This window comes from Lates calcarifer, linkage group LG5 (genome assembly GCF_001640805.2).
Source record: "Lates calcarifer isolate ASB-BC8 linkage group LG5, TLL_Latcal_v3, whole genome shotgun sequence".
Taxonomy (NCBI): Eukaryota; Metazoa; Chordata; class Actinopteri; family Centropomidae; genus Lates; species Lates calcarifer.
The window spans coordinates 7235113-7249203 of record NC_066837.1 but is presented as its reverse complement, the minus strand read 5'-3'; the positions used below and the strand labels follow the sequence as shown (position 1 = coordinate 7249203).

The 14091-nt window shown below is 40.1% G+C and overlaps 1 protein-coding gene across 6 annotated transcripts in view; it reads right to left on the bottom strand.

The window, feature by feature from the left end:
- Positions 1–8926, bottom strand: part of dclk2a (doublecortin-like kinase 2a) — a 42929-nt gene extending 34003 nt beyond the window's left edge. For all 6 annotated transcript variants that reach the window (XR_007813218.1, XM_018690859.2, XM_051070531.1 and 3 more), the window contains exons 1-2: positions 8018–8926; positions 3459–3796 (exon numbers count right to left, since the gene is read on the bottom strand). Coding sequence is in view for 5 of the 6 variants with exons in the window: in XM_018690859.2 (XP_018546375.1) it covers positions 3459–3796; positions 8018–8423 (744 nt within the window). In the remaining variant the exon portion in view is untranslated. The remainder of the gene's footprint in view (positions 1–3458; positions 3797–8017) is intronic.
- Between the last annotated feature and the right edge of the window lie 5165 nt (positions 8927–14091).

The window sequence follows — 14091 nt, the reverse complement described above, 5'->3', positions numbered from 1 at the left end:
AGTGGAAGTCATCTATCAAAGGAGGCTTGAATAACACTGTGGTGACTAATGGCTGATGTGTATATCATTAAAAATCCTGTGGTGAACATCTAAACAAGCTACATGACATCTGTGTCATCTGTAATATATAATCCCCAAGTAGCTGAATAGTGTGTAATACATGTCCCAAATCATTACTAAAAATAATTGATGATTCATGAATTAAAATATAAATAGCTGAAAGAAATCACAAATTTGCTACCTTTATTTTATACATAGATTTTATGTTTGTGGTTGAATTGACTGGCATCCACCTTCAATTCAAATAAACAACATTACGGTTAACTAAAAGCACAACTGACCTGAGCTGTGGTTCCATATTTTTCTTAAATGATTTGCCCTGTGCAACACTAAAATGTAGGCATGAGTGTATCAGTCACACAAGTATAACTGGTGGGCTCTTCCTGTAAAACAGCTTTCACTAGTATATTTTATGCATGTGGTGCACACTGATAAACAAGACATTTGTCAGAATGCGAGAGCAAATTAGGCTTCTTTCTCTGGCCATCCATTACTTGGGCACCAAAATAACATAACTTACTGGTATATACTGTTTTCAAGTACATTTGTTCATGGGTTTTTAAAAACTAAAGCATAAGTCTGGTTGAACTGACAGACATAACTGTGAAGCTCTAAGCGTTGGTTTCACTACGTGCAAAAAGTTAAAGTTCTGGAGACATTTAAGGCCTTTAACAAACCACACCATACCATACTCCAGCCAGCTGTCGATGCCTGGTTTAAAAAAGGAAGGGTGCACCGTCACAGTTTATCTAATGATCTACCAGCCTCCTCTCTCTTCAAATAATAAGTCAAAGCATCAACTCTATTAGCATCAGCACTATTATTGTATGTGAATGCAGCCCATACAATCTGATAATACTCTCCTCATGGTAATATGGAGCTTGACACGCCTCCTGGTCTGCATGGCTGATCTACAAGGAATATACTATGGAAATCGAGACACATCAAGGCTTAATGTCACAGATATTAGACTGAATTAATCACAGTGGAGAACAAAATTCCCATAAGAAGCATTAATATGTGTAGATGATGTATTTAATGTATGATATGCCTTTTTGGTACAATGTTTTTGAACATTTCAACCACTGACATTACTTGCCATCATAAGTGTATAAAACCACATCTCCCCACCCAACCCTGCTAAACAAAGATGCAATCTCACTCCTCATGTCAACATCAGCACAGTCACACAAAGCAGAAATCTGAGAGTGTACTGCCTTTTCTGAGTTTCTGAGTTTCTGAGTCATTTGGCCACACCCTGTACATCCCAGCAGGTGTTTTACTTTTGACAGCTGATGGCAAACACCTGTCCCTATACACTGACTGACATTTAGCCAGAGGGGCAACATGCTTTACAAGTTTAAACTCATAGAGCGCAGCTGTATTCTTCCCTCTGTGACCCAGTGTTGATTTAGAATTTAAAACTGGACATGAGTGTATTAATTATCTAAAAAAATATATTGAGTGCCTTATGTAGCACTGGAAACTTTAAGTAAATGTAAATAAATATGATAGTATTCTGGATGCAGTTACATAATTCTAACAAGTCATTAGAAACTGTGTTCCTCTACAGTGCTGGTCAGACAGAAAGGACGACTGGGCTGGCTCTGTCAGAGGTGATAAGGATCACTATTCTCATGAGTCATTTGTCTGGACTGTCCAGCCCAGAAAGCCTCCTGTCGGCTCACAGGAAACAAACATTGGCTGCTTTGGTTTCCAGACTCTCAGTTTTGACCTCTTAGGTATTTGAAGTGAGGAGATTCTTCTTCCTCAACTCTCGGTATTACAGCTCCATGTAAACTGTACTCAGGGACTTAGAAGCCTCACTGATGTTTGACCAAACTCTCTATTGATGGAATTGTCCATTTAAAAAATACAATTCAATTCGACCGAAAATGAAACAATATTTGAGCTCTTAAGTAGAAGCAACAAAGCTGATGATCAAGTCACCAAGAGTTCTTTCCAGCCAGCTACTTCTTCTGGACTTTATGAGTAAACATATTATTTGTGCAGTTACAGCTGTGTTTGGAGTGAGGCATTGCAAAAAATACAACCATCATATAAACCACATAAGAAACCTAAACACATAAATAACTGATTTTAGAGTAGCCTTTGACAGTTTAGACTGCAATGACAGCTAATTTAATGGGCCACTTCATTGGCATGCCTCTCACAAACACCTCTTCATCAATACATATACAGACTTTCATAAGGATTTCCATTTCAGTCCTTTGACATTTGTTTGTATCATAAGCACATGTTTTCACTGCTACACTGGCAGTAAACAGGCTGAACTCCACTGACGCAAACAGCATGACCGGTTTCAAGAAATGTCCCAATGATGTAAAGTTCTAAATCTTCTCTAAACATGTTTCAGTTGTTTCAGAATTAACTGTAGGCACCCTATCACGTGACATGAGGCAAGCTGTCTGAAATAGGAGGAGTAATCTATTATTCTTAAGCTGTAAAAAGTGCAGCCCTTCTCACATTGAAGTTACTTTCCAAACATAATCAATTTTATTATTAACTAATCTAGACAAAGTCATACCCATTTTAATACCATGCTCTTGCCAGACATTTATATTACTTTAAACCTTTAGTCTGTCATTAGCCACAAGATCCATTGTATGTGTTTGTCATTAGCTGCATTTGTGTTGTCACTTACTTTAAATCATCTTACCCATTTGAAGTCAAATAATCCTGCGAGATGAGTCAAATAATGTAATTAATAATAATTATGTATGACTTCTCCCAGATGAGGCACGAGGAACATTAATATAAATCTTTCTGATGAGGGGCACCATGTGCTCAAGCTCACCTCATCTAACACCAGGGAGGCTCAATGAGAATTTCAAATGGAAACGTTACGATGGTATATGTGTCCCAGATGGATAGGATTATAGCAAAAACAGTCTCAAATGGCTTAATAGGATTGGGTGAGGTAGGGAGGAAACTATACTGATGGATATGGCAAAAGGCCTGAACCCTAAAGTGTATTCATTAGTGCCTTGTTGAAATAACTGTGGCGTGTAATTATGTATGGATGATTAAACAGGGTGTAATTACCTAGACTGCTGATACAGCTGAAGCCTATAAATCACAGTGGTTTTTTTTGGAGATAAAACCTTTGGCTAAAAAGCTCAGCTTTGCAGTTCCATCTGGTTTTCATATACACATCATCCAACCTCATCTTACTGAAAACAATGTAGTGAACTCCCTCCAACTGTCATGTTATGTAATCTTAGTCAGTGAGTTCATGGATCGGCAAGAACCAAAAGAAACAAACAAAAAAAAACCCTGGTTTTGCTAGCTGGTTTTGCATGAATTTGCTGTACTAGTTTCACACGGTACAGTGCACTTTACGACTGCAATGTTAGTATTCATTTTAACAGACTCACCTGCTTGCCCTCCAAAGTGTACAATCTCCTGACAGCTCCAGAGTCCAACTTGATAGCATCCGTGATGTCCGTGAGCACCTGCTCAAAGGAGTGTGCTGTCTTCTTATTGAGCAGTATGCGAACTGCCTTGCGGGGTTTGACGCCGCTGCGGATGACTGTGACAAGCTTCGGTTTGATGAAGTCCTTGGATTCACGCTGCAATTCACTCTTCAGCGGGATGAGAGAGGTGAGGGAGCGTGATGTGCCGGTCTTGCTGCCCACTGACCAGTTGGGGTTGACATTCTTGCTGTAGTCCACGCGTCGGAAGGATTCGTTGGAGGCACACACGTAACTCTCACCTGGAAGAAATAAGAAATTGGTAGAACAGACAGTCAAAACATGGACATCATGGAAACCATATCCACATCTGAGAAATTATAAAAGATATTTGAAATGAAACACCGTAAAAATCACAAATGCAGAATCCACCTCACACGCATGGTATGCACCATAAAATACTCCTTCCACATGGCATGAGGCAAACAACAAAGAGTTAACATTCCTCAGCTGAAACAAAAAGGCTCATTGAGAGGCCAGGCCAGTGTAACACTGTCCCTGCTCCCTTTTAGCTGCTGAGCTGCTGCATTGGCCTTCCTCCAAAGCAAAGCATTTTGTTTTATCTGCCAGCATTCCATTCAAACTGTTAACACGCAAATGTTTCCCCTTAAGAACGAAGTCTTGTGACACGTACAGGGGTTTGGCTGGTAAATGAAAACCACAGCAAGAATGTCTGGTGATTGTTTTGAAGGCTGATGAGGGTTAGATGAGGAACTTTGGTCTCTCAATGCTGTTCTGTTCCACCATGAGTAAGAGTGGGAAAGTGACAGATTCATCACTTAAGTATGCAAGTGTCCACCGGCAGTCAACCCTGTCTCAGAAGCAATTTCTGCTTAACGAGACAAACTGTGCTTTACACACTGGGAATTCGGTCCTGGCAAACATCCACTGTCTGTCAGTAAAGATATTTACACAACTAGAGGAAAAAGACCACAGAATTTGTCATCAAAACTTTTTGCAAAAAGAACAAAAAGAACAAATAGAGAAACTGCAAAGTTTAAAAGCAGAGTACTGCATTTGCCATTACATTATTGCTCATGCCTGTATCACTGCATCAGAACAAGAACTTCACAGTGGCTAGGTGTGGTACCATAGGAGAATGTGGATGGAGCAAACAGACATGAACATACAAGTATAATCCTGCAATTCTACATACAATTCTACATGTATTAGTTCACAACTTGAAGAAAAGTTGTTGTTTACCATGTTCACTGTCTTTGAGTAAAAAGTAAATTTTACTGATAAAGAATCAATCCCATCTATGAAATTTTGGTTACTGGATATGTGTCAAGACAAACGAATCGAGCTAGACCATAGGAGACAGTGTGTCCCATGATACCTGGTTTTATTAAGCCTGCAATTAACCAAAGGCTAATTAAAAGGCTAGGACACAGCTGAGGGGACTGAGCTACGGCTGAAAACTAAAACAAAATATAACTGGGCCTGTCATTCATCTGGAGGAAAATGACAGAATACTGAGACGCCCTCAGATGGCGACTGGTGACGAGTGTACTCCCTGGAGTGCAGGGATCTCAGGTGCAACATCTCTCGGTGATGTGAAGGGTGTTTCAGCCACCCGCCACCAGCTGCTGTCCTCGTGTGCCAAACAGATGAGATTGACCTGAACAGAGCTGTCCAGCGGCTTTTACTGCAGTGGTCACACAGCTGTCACCAATACAAAAGCAAGCCAGTATATGGGAAGTGTTAATACTAAGATCTAAGTGTTAATACTAAAATCTACTGGCTTTAATATTAGATGCACATCAAACTGTGACTTTTGATTCAGATCTGATAAGCTTTCTACTATCAGCTAGCCCTGGAGGCTATATTACTATAATAATCATGTGGGAGCAAAGACTATAGCAATATATAGTTGCTTTTGGCCATTAGTGGCAGCACTGAAAACAATGCTGGAGTGGAGCTGCACTCCAGTCGGTGAGTGAGGAAGTAATTATTGCTTGTATTGTTCTAAATGGCTGCACAACACTGAAGAAAGTCATGTTTTTGTTAAACCCACCATCTACTGATATGTCACAGAAACGTTAAGCATTACTTTCAACATTCTCTTCTTAATGAACCTTATGAGAACTGAATCACAGAAATGATAGGGGTTCCTCATTTAGTACAGAACTGTGATTCATGCTATGACATTCCTGAATCAGGGCTAATTTCCAGCCAGCTAGTTTGCCATTCCACGTTGTTGATGAAAACAAAATGTCAGCACAGCTATAAAATACACAATATTCAGTCAATTTGAACATCATCATTAAAAAGCATTATCTTAACATTTGGTACAAATAAAGCCTTTGGCTTGCAAAGTTATTGTCCCAACTAGAGTTCCTTGGTCAGCAAGTTATGTAACCCCCCCATATCCACACAGAAAACTACAAAGCTTCAGTATCTGCTACCTCTCTGTTGTTTTCCACAAGCACAGCAGTTCAAGTTGACTGGTTGGCTCAGTAATCCCATCCAGCCATAAGGGGCACACATGTGAATGGTGCCTGATTGGGTTTCCACACAAAAGAGCCCCGGCAGGCCTCAATCAATGGAGGCAGACTGCTGAGCTGTGCAGTAATGTTCCCTTTCTCTATCCATTTAGAGGAGTGAGTAAACAAGGATAAGACACTGGTGCCCAGCCCACCTGCAGTCTGTCTCATGTTTTAGAGACTTTGGTAGAAACTAGACAGCCTGCATACATGCTTATGATTGGCGCAGGACAATGTCATTTCCTTAATCTCATGCCCATCTTAAAAGATCTGAAATCATAAATAGCATTTTCCCACTTAAGCCATCTTGGCATCCAGCCATGCAAATGACTTCAGGTTTCTTTGCTGAGGATTCCAGATATCTGCTAAAACTTCTGCCACCTACTTGTCTCCCAGATAGTTATTGGGTTACAGACCCTCTGATTTCCATCCAAGCCTCTGACTCTATTTACTCTTATAACAAATTCCTCTGCAAAAACTACCATTGGAGATCATCAGGAGAACTGAGTAAATGTCTCACTTGCAGATATCTTCAGAATTTGGAAAAACCTTTCAACATTGCCAGAAAGAGCTAGGCATAAAAAGGACCAAGCCAATTCAAAAAACAAAAAATAAAACAACTTTTACTCAGTTTGCCAAACAAGTGATGCTACAGAATTCAGATCAGGCACTGGCCTAAATCTTCCCCGGCCTCTCAGGGGACGAGGCATAGGAAATGAGTGTGGCACAGAGACTAAAGTTTCAGGAGGATGGGAGATAAAAATAGACCAGAATATAAGAATAATGACAGCAGCGAGAGGTTGGTGGATCCTGAGTATGCTGGCCAAGCGGTAACCCCCTGTGTTGAAAGAGGACTGCAGGCAGGTCACAGTACAGACAGACACACTCCAGGGCTGAACATGAAGATTACCTTATTACTGAGAGGTCATTGTCCCTGCAGGGGGAACAACACAGCAGGAAAGTGAAAGGGTCACTGACTATGTTCCATTTGTATCTGCAATGCACGACTGCCTCTGACACAGTGTTTTAAAACCAAATTTGTTTAAGAATTTCTTTAGGCCCTCTAGCTCCTCACCAAAACGAATAAACATGCAGGAGAAATTCTTTAGTGGCTATTACATTATTTCTTTTTTTCTTTTTTCTTTTTTTTTTTTTTTTTTGCTGTTTGTTGGTTTTCAATTTTTAATTACACTTCCAGTCTTAAATCCCATCAATTCACCCGTATACTGCAAGCAATAAACAGATAGTGGATAGGGGAGGGAAACATTCATCTTTAAAGCCCAGAGAGTGAGATCAAGATTTTAACAGCCAATGGACCCTACAACAGCACACAGTCATCAATATATTCCCAGGCAGGAGGTACACATGGCACATTCATCCCATATACACTCAGCTCACAGATACATACTGAAGAAAGAGTCCAAGCTGAGATCAATGTACACTAATGCACATAAGCAGAGGCCTGTAGAGACCCAAAGCTGCACTGACGAGGGGGCTGCTTGTCTCCGAGCATGGTACTGGGTCAACCATGTCAGAGCAGTTATGTCAATGATGCAAATTATGTGAATAATGCGAGGGAAGCGTTTACATTGCAGCCATTATACTGTAATGTTCTTCTGAGATAAAGGAATAGATTTCTGTACAGCAGATCTCAGAGAGGCAGAGAAGCACTTATCTCGCAGTAACCTTTTATCTGACATTGAAAACTTTCTTAATAGACAGCATTTATGGACACACAAAGCAGAGCCAGCTCTTAACATGTAAAGATGTTCTGAGTGACCTTTTAAACTACTGGCATAAGTTACCTGAGGCTATAGTGCCAATTAGCCAATATTCAAGGCAAAATGTAGCTTTTAAAAAATCAATTCTATGTCTGACTCAATGCACATTAGTCTGTCATCAATGTGATCATGTACAGAGCCTCTTTCAAAATTTGTGATGACATGAAGAGATTATTACATCCATCATCACCCTTACCCTCCACTAAGTCATCCAGACTGGTGATCTTCTTGCCTCCATCCAACGTGTATAACGTTCGGACTCCTTGAGGGAGGTTGACGTTGTCCGACAGGGACCGTGTGAGCTCCATGAGCAGAGCATCCAGGGACCTGAACCGGTCGTTGGAAACGGCATACACCAAACCTTTAAAATATTTGTCTCCATTGCGATAAAAACGCACTTTCCTAGCTTTTTTCTCGGACGTTAGGGACTGGAGAGTGCGCGTGCGGTAGAAACTGCAGTGCGCACTATGCGCCGGGCTGGGGACCAGACCGTTGCCTCTGGAGCCAGATTGGGACCCGGAGCCTGAGTTGGTCCTCGGTGTCCGGTGCGGCTTCTCTCGTTCCTCAAAGTGTTCGAATTCAATACTTCTGCTGAGCGACATGTTATCTGTCACTTCCCCTTCCTGTTTTGAACGAGATCCCAAACAGATAAACAACTTTTTATCCAAAGATCGCTAATGTGTGAGCAGCCGGAGGAGGGAGGATACACGTGTGCGTCTCCGGTCTCCGCTCCCAGTCCACAAACAGTGCAACCACTTGGAACTGCAACTTCTGCCTGTGACAAGTCTGAACGCTGAAACACGGCTTCCAAACGAGAGAGAAAAGTCGAGAAATAATCTCGAAGTCCGCAGAAACCGAATCCAGTCTTGGCTAAACCGATGAATTGATTTCTCTACCTACAAAAACACAGCAGGAGCAATAATCCAGAACGCCAACTCGGGATTATCCGGTTGAAAATGTGTCGAATAGTGAGCGGCTGTGATTGACAGACATCGCAGTGGACTTGTCCGTTGGCTTACAAACAACCAAGGAATTTTTACAAAACTTCGGCGTACCGCACCACAATCCACAAACCGCCTCCTTCTCCCCTTCACATCCTTTCTCTCACTGGATCGGCTGCTCAAGCTGTCAGATCAATGGATAATGAGAGAGGCGGAAGCCTTCCTCGCCTCAGGGTCCTAATGCTCCCTATTGTTCTGCTAATGTATTCAGGATCTGACAACAATGAAGTTTTACCTCTCCTTCCTCCTGCCCTCAAATTTGTTCAAACTGTAAAAATACCACAGAAAATGTTTTTGTTTTTGAAGAAGAAGAAGTAATGAATAACAAGAAAATTATGGGTCAGTGTAAAAAATATTACAGGAGTATCTATCTGTCTATCTATCCTTAGATAGTAGATATCAATTTTATAACAATGGCTAATATCAGTCACTATGCATATAGGTGGACAGTAAACAGTGAGCTAAACTCACTTCTGATGGAACTTGAAATCAAGAAGTTGGCCTTTGAGGTTTTAACCAGCAGCAGTTGTGAAAACTGTGATAACTGTGATTACAACTCACTGTTATACCAAGGCATTGTGAGAGTGTGTTGGCATAGTGTGGTACAGTCAAGAAGAAACTAGATTTCCTGAAGTATAGACGGTCTTTCTTTCTCATGCCAGAAAGAAACACAGTATCATCAGTCGAAGATCAACATTAAATCCCCACAGGAAATACAACACAGTAATTTATCTAGTGAAGATACAGAGTCCAAATTTTTTCAAACCAAAAAGATTATAAAAAATCTGTTTACCAAACAGTCTTTTAACAATTACTTAAAGTACATTAGCTTCAAACAGCAAGCCAGTAATAATGGTCAGCTCAGTTAGCATTAAAATGATGTCAGAAATACTGTGTTGATCAACAAACCAACCACCACACAACAGCTGTGACAGAAACTATTACTTATAGATAATACTCCAACTATGGCATCTGGGGAGTAGGTAAAAGATGACGACCAGTATTAGCTTGTTCGCTGATCTCCCAAAATGGTGGATATAATATAAAGTCAGAACTGCGCCAAGAACTGTGGTTTCTGTTGGGAACAGAGCACCCAAATGAAACCACTGGTGGAAGACTAATTCACAGTGTAACTACAAAAACTTTGTGTAATCAGCTTACACAACCACAAAATGAAATTTCTGATCATTTAAAGATTACAAATACTCTGGTCAGTTATTCTTATTCTTATTTAAATAAATCATTTATTTCTTCTTTTTCTCTACCCTAAACTAAAACGTGGTCTTACAGTGTTTGAGTAATCAACTGATAAGTCAGATGAATTGCAATCGGTGTGTTGCAACTGGGCGACTGACTGATATAAACAAAGGCTACATGCAAAAATAGACATACTACACAAATGTAGCATCCACATAGAAAAGAAAGATACACACATGCATTCATAGTCAGTTATGTTTGTCCCTTAGGACATGAAGACAGTATGTCTGTGTAGCAGAGTGCAGCAAATACTAAGCTCGGCACTCTATGTCTGCCAAATAGTGAGCATGGATTATACGGGACAATGCCAGTTTTACTCACCGCCTGGTGGGTTCACTACTAGTTCCTACCCAGCTCTTACCTTCCTGCGTCATGACCTGGCATAGCACAGCACAGCGCAGGCCTGAGCCACACTTTCACTGCAGCTTGTCAAGAAATTACAGGGCACACAGAGTTGTAATGGACAGACTTGGGGGATGAGTTAACCCACTTTTCAACTTCAGTAGCCTAATTCCTGAAGCCAGTGCAACAGAAACTAATAAGTCTATCTTTGTCACACTTTACAAGCACTTATTAGGGACAAGCCAGATTCAGATTAGTAATTTTCTGATGATAAATTTACAGGTTTAGTCACACAATATAACAGACAAGACATAAGTGTTTGCTAGTCGTCTTTGCATCCACACAAAAACAACACATTTTATAGTGTTAATGGAACAGGAGAAGGTAGAGCAAACCCAGCATAAAGATGTGACATTGATTTGAGAACATCAGAAATATGTCTGTCAATGTGGCAGAGACAGCAGTGGTGGTGGGTCACCCTTGTTTTTACAAAGATTGTGTATTTGAGGAAGGAAATGAGGTTGTGAGTGAATAGGGTAAATGATGTTAGTGACCTTATTTGTCTACTGGCCAAGGTTTAATACATCTACTCTTTTATATCACCATTATTATTATTTCTTATTCATTCATTTCATTCAAATCTATATAAATACCAACAATGTGTTTCCTGAAGCATCTTAGGAATTCCTCAAATAAAAAGCCAGCTGTTTTGGATGTATTGTTTGAGCAGCCTTAGCGGGAGGAAGTCGCGTTGCAGAAACAGAATAGGAGTACTCTTGCCCCGGCAGAGGGAAATCCTGTACAGAATGACAAAGCAGAAAATCCCTCAATGACAAGAATCCCTCTCTCTAAAATAAAAATAACTGTCAGGTTGGCAATAAAGCTTAAGCCTCCTCTGACTGTTTCTTCTGTTAGTTTTGGTAATCTGCTAATATAATGCAGTTTATGAGGGATTTGAGGAATAATTCTCCTTGGGCATTTGTATGAAAATCATTTAGCAAACCAATCCACTCTTAAGGAAATAATGCTAAGCATGTGATCAGTTGCAAAGCTCTGCTGGTTTCAGGCCTAAAACCACATGCCTAATGGATATACTATACTCACCAAGAGAAGTGAAAGCACAGTTTTTCAACATATAAAATTTAGAAAAATACGCTTTCAGATTATCTCTGTGGGTATATATACCATACATTGACTTGATGCATGATCTGAATATCTGAAAAACTCAAATTCACTGACGGCAGCATTTGTACTAGTATTATTTACATGACAGAAACCAGGTGCAACAACACTCACACAATTTCAAATTAATATGCTAATAAAGATGAGGCTAGGGCTTTGGGGTCAAAGGTTAAGAGAGAGGAAGTGAGGAAGCTGAAGGGAGGTCAGTCATGTATAGCTCTTATAACATCCCACAGATATCATGGTCTTGGCTGCAGTGAATAGCTTACACTTCATTTGTTTGTTTGTAGATTTTGAAAACATAAAACCATAAAACCAACATAAAATGACTGTAATCTCTGAACTAATTAATAAGTTTAAGTAGACTGATTAGCATCTAAATCCATTAAAGGCTGGTTTGGTTTCACGAGGTTGAGGACAAAGTAATTTCTGTCTTATCTGGTGATTTAAAACTTTTTTTTTTTTTAAATACTCCACTGCCCTCTAGTGTTCATCAATTGACATGAGGAATTCTGCTGAGTATTTTTCTTTTACTATAACAGACTCAGGTTAGTTCATACAGAATATAAAATGATGTGGGAGCTGTGTGAAAATATGAAACTGGTGTTCACATGAACAAAAACTTTCACTGTTGGTACTAATCAGAGAGTGATTAAGAAAGACCAGATGTAATTTGTGAGGAATGATAAAACAGTGCAGAAAGTCTTCAGATAGAAACTAGAAAGATGGAAAAGTTAATGACAGGCAATAGTCTAAATGACTTATTACAAAGGATTAAAACTCCTGTTCGATTCTTCTTTTCTATGAGAGTCCAGAACAATACCCACATCACTGCTGATGCCATGGCAATTCACCTGTTGATCTCACACTCCATCATATCCTCACTTGACTCTGAAATACTGTACTTGAATTTCATCACAAAGTGCAGGAACTTGTTTCAAACTCAAAGGCCATGGCAGAGTGTCATGCCCTCAGACTTGAAGGGTGCTGACTCTATTCTCAGCTCCTTCACACTTGGTTGCAAACTGCCTCAGTATGCACTGGATGTCAAGGTCCAATGAAGCCAACAGAGCTACATCATTGGAAAAAAAGTACACATGCAATCCTGAGGTCATCCAACCGGACACTTTCCACTCCTTGGCTGCATTTAAGAATCACCAACAGAAGTGGTTACAAGACAAAAACTTGCAGAGCTCAATGCCAATGACACAGCACTTACTCAAGTTATAAAATGACTGGATGTCTCATATCAATGACCCAGGATCCCCTTATTCTAGCAGTTCACTGTACAAGACACCTTGGCCCAAACCCATCTCCAAGTCTACAAAGCAAATGTAGAATGAATGGGCTGTGAGAGAGGGCCTCAGTATGCCTAGCCTGAGTAAGGCTGAGTATTCCCGTAGACACTGCTCTTGTATTCTGGCCCCCCACCTGGGACCAGTTTGCCTTGAGAAACCCCACAAGGACCTGTTGCCTGTAACAACACAGCTCCCAGGATCACATGGGCGTGCAAACCCTTCCACTTTAATAGGGTGGTAATTCTCAGAAGGCTACCTAGAAACCCAGAAAATAAAAGCCAATTAACAGCATTTAAAGGTACCAGAGATAGAATTTAAGTTCAATTTTGAATTCTGTTTTATATCAAGGTACAAAGTACAAAGGGAAAATTATGTCCAAGCATGAAATTAAATTAAAAGTGAAAAAAATCACCCTTTAGGTTTGACCTTAATCTTGATATAGTGCCATATAAATAAAGTCAAATTCTATTGGACTCTGCACACAGACTCCACCACCTCTCATAGGTCCTTAATGTCTTGGAATATCATTGATTTATCAGTGGTTATGCTGGAAAAATAATGAAAAATATGTACAGTATCTTCACGTTAATGGCAAATGTCATAAAAAACACAACTGTTGTATTAGAAATGTTAAATTGTCGCTCATGAATATGAGAGTGGAAAATAAATCAGTGGCTTTCTAACTTAATAAAGTCTCTTTGAATAAAACTTGAAACATAATTTCATGCATATCTCTTAACAAAAGAGCACAGCATGTGCCACAACCATAAAGTGGACAAAAAACAAGCATCCTCAGCCATGACCCATGGCAACTTTTATGAGGATAATAAAAATGAGAGTCATACACTACCATGGTAATTTCACAGAGTAAATCTCTTGCTATAGGAAAGTTAACTGTTTTCCAGAAAAGAAATGACCAGCAAACACTGTCTGTCGTTATTATTCACCAGGTAGCTTGCACAGAGCAAAGAAATATATGCACACAGCAGGGATTCATAAGCCAGGGCAAGATCAAAGACAAGGGTATTGTAGGTACCAGACAGTGTGGGCCAGTGACGGTTTGGTAAGAAACCCTCTGAAATGAACCAACCACTCTTTCTACTACCAAGACAAAGTGAATTATAACAGGTCACTTCAGGTCTTACACAGTTTGGCAGCAGTGACACTGAGGGGCCATATTTTCCCACAAT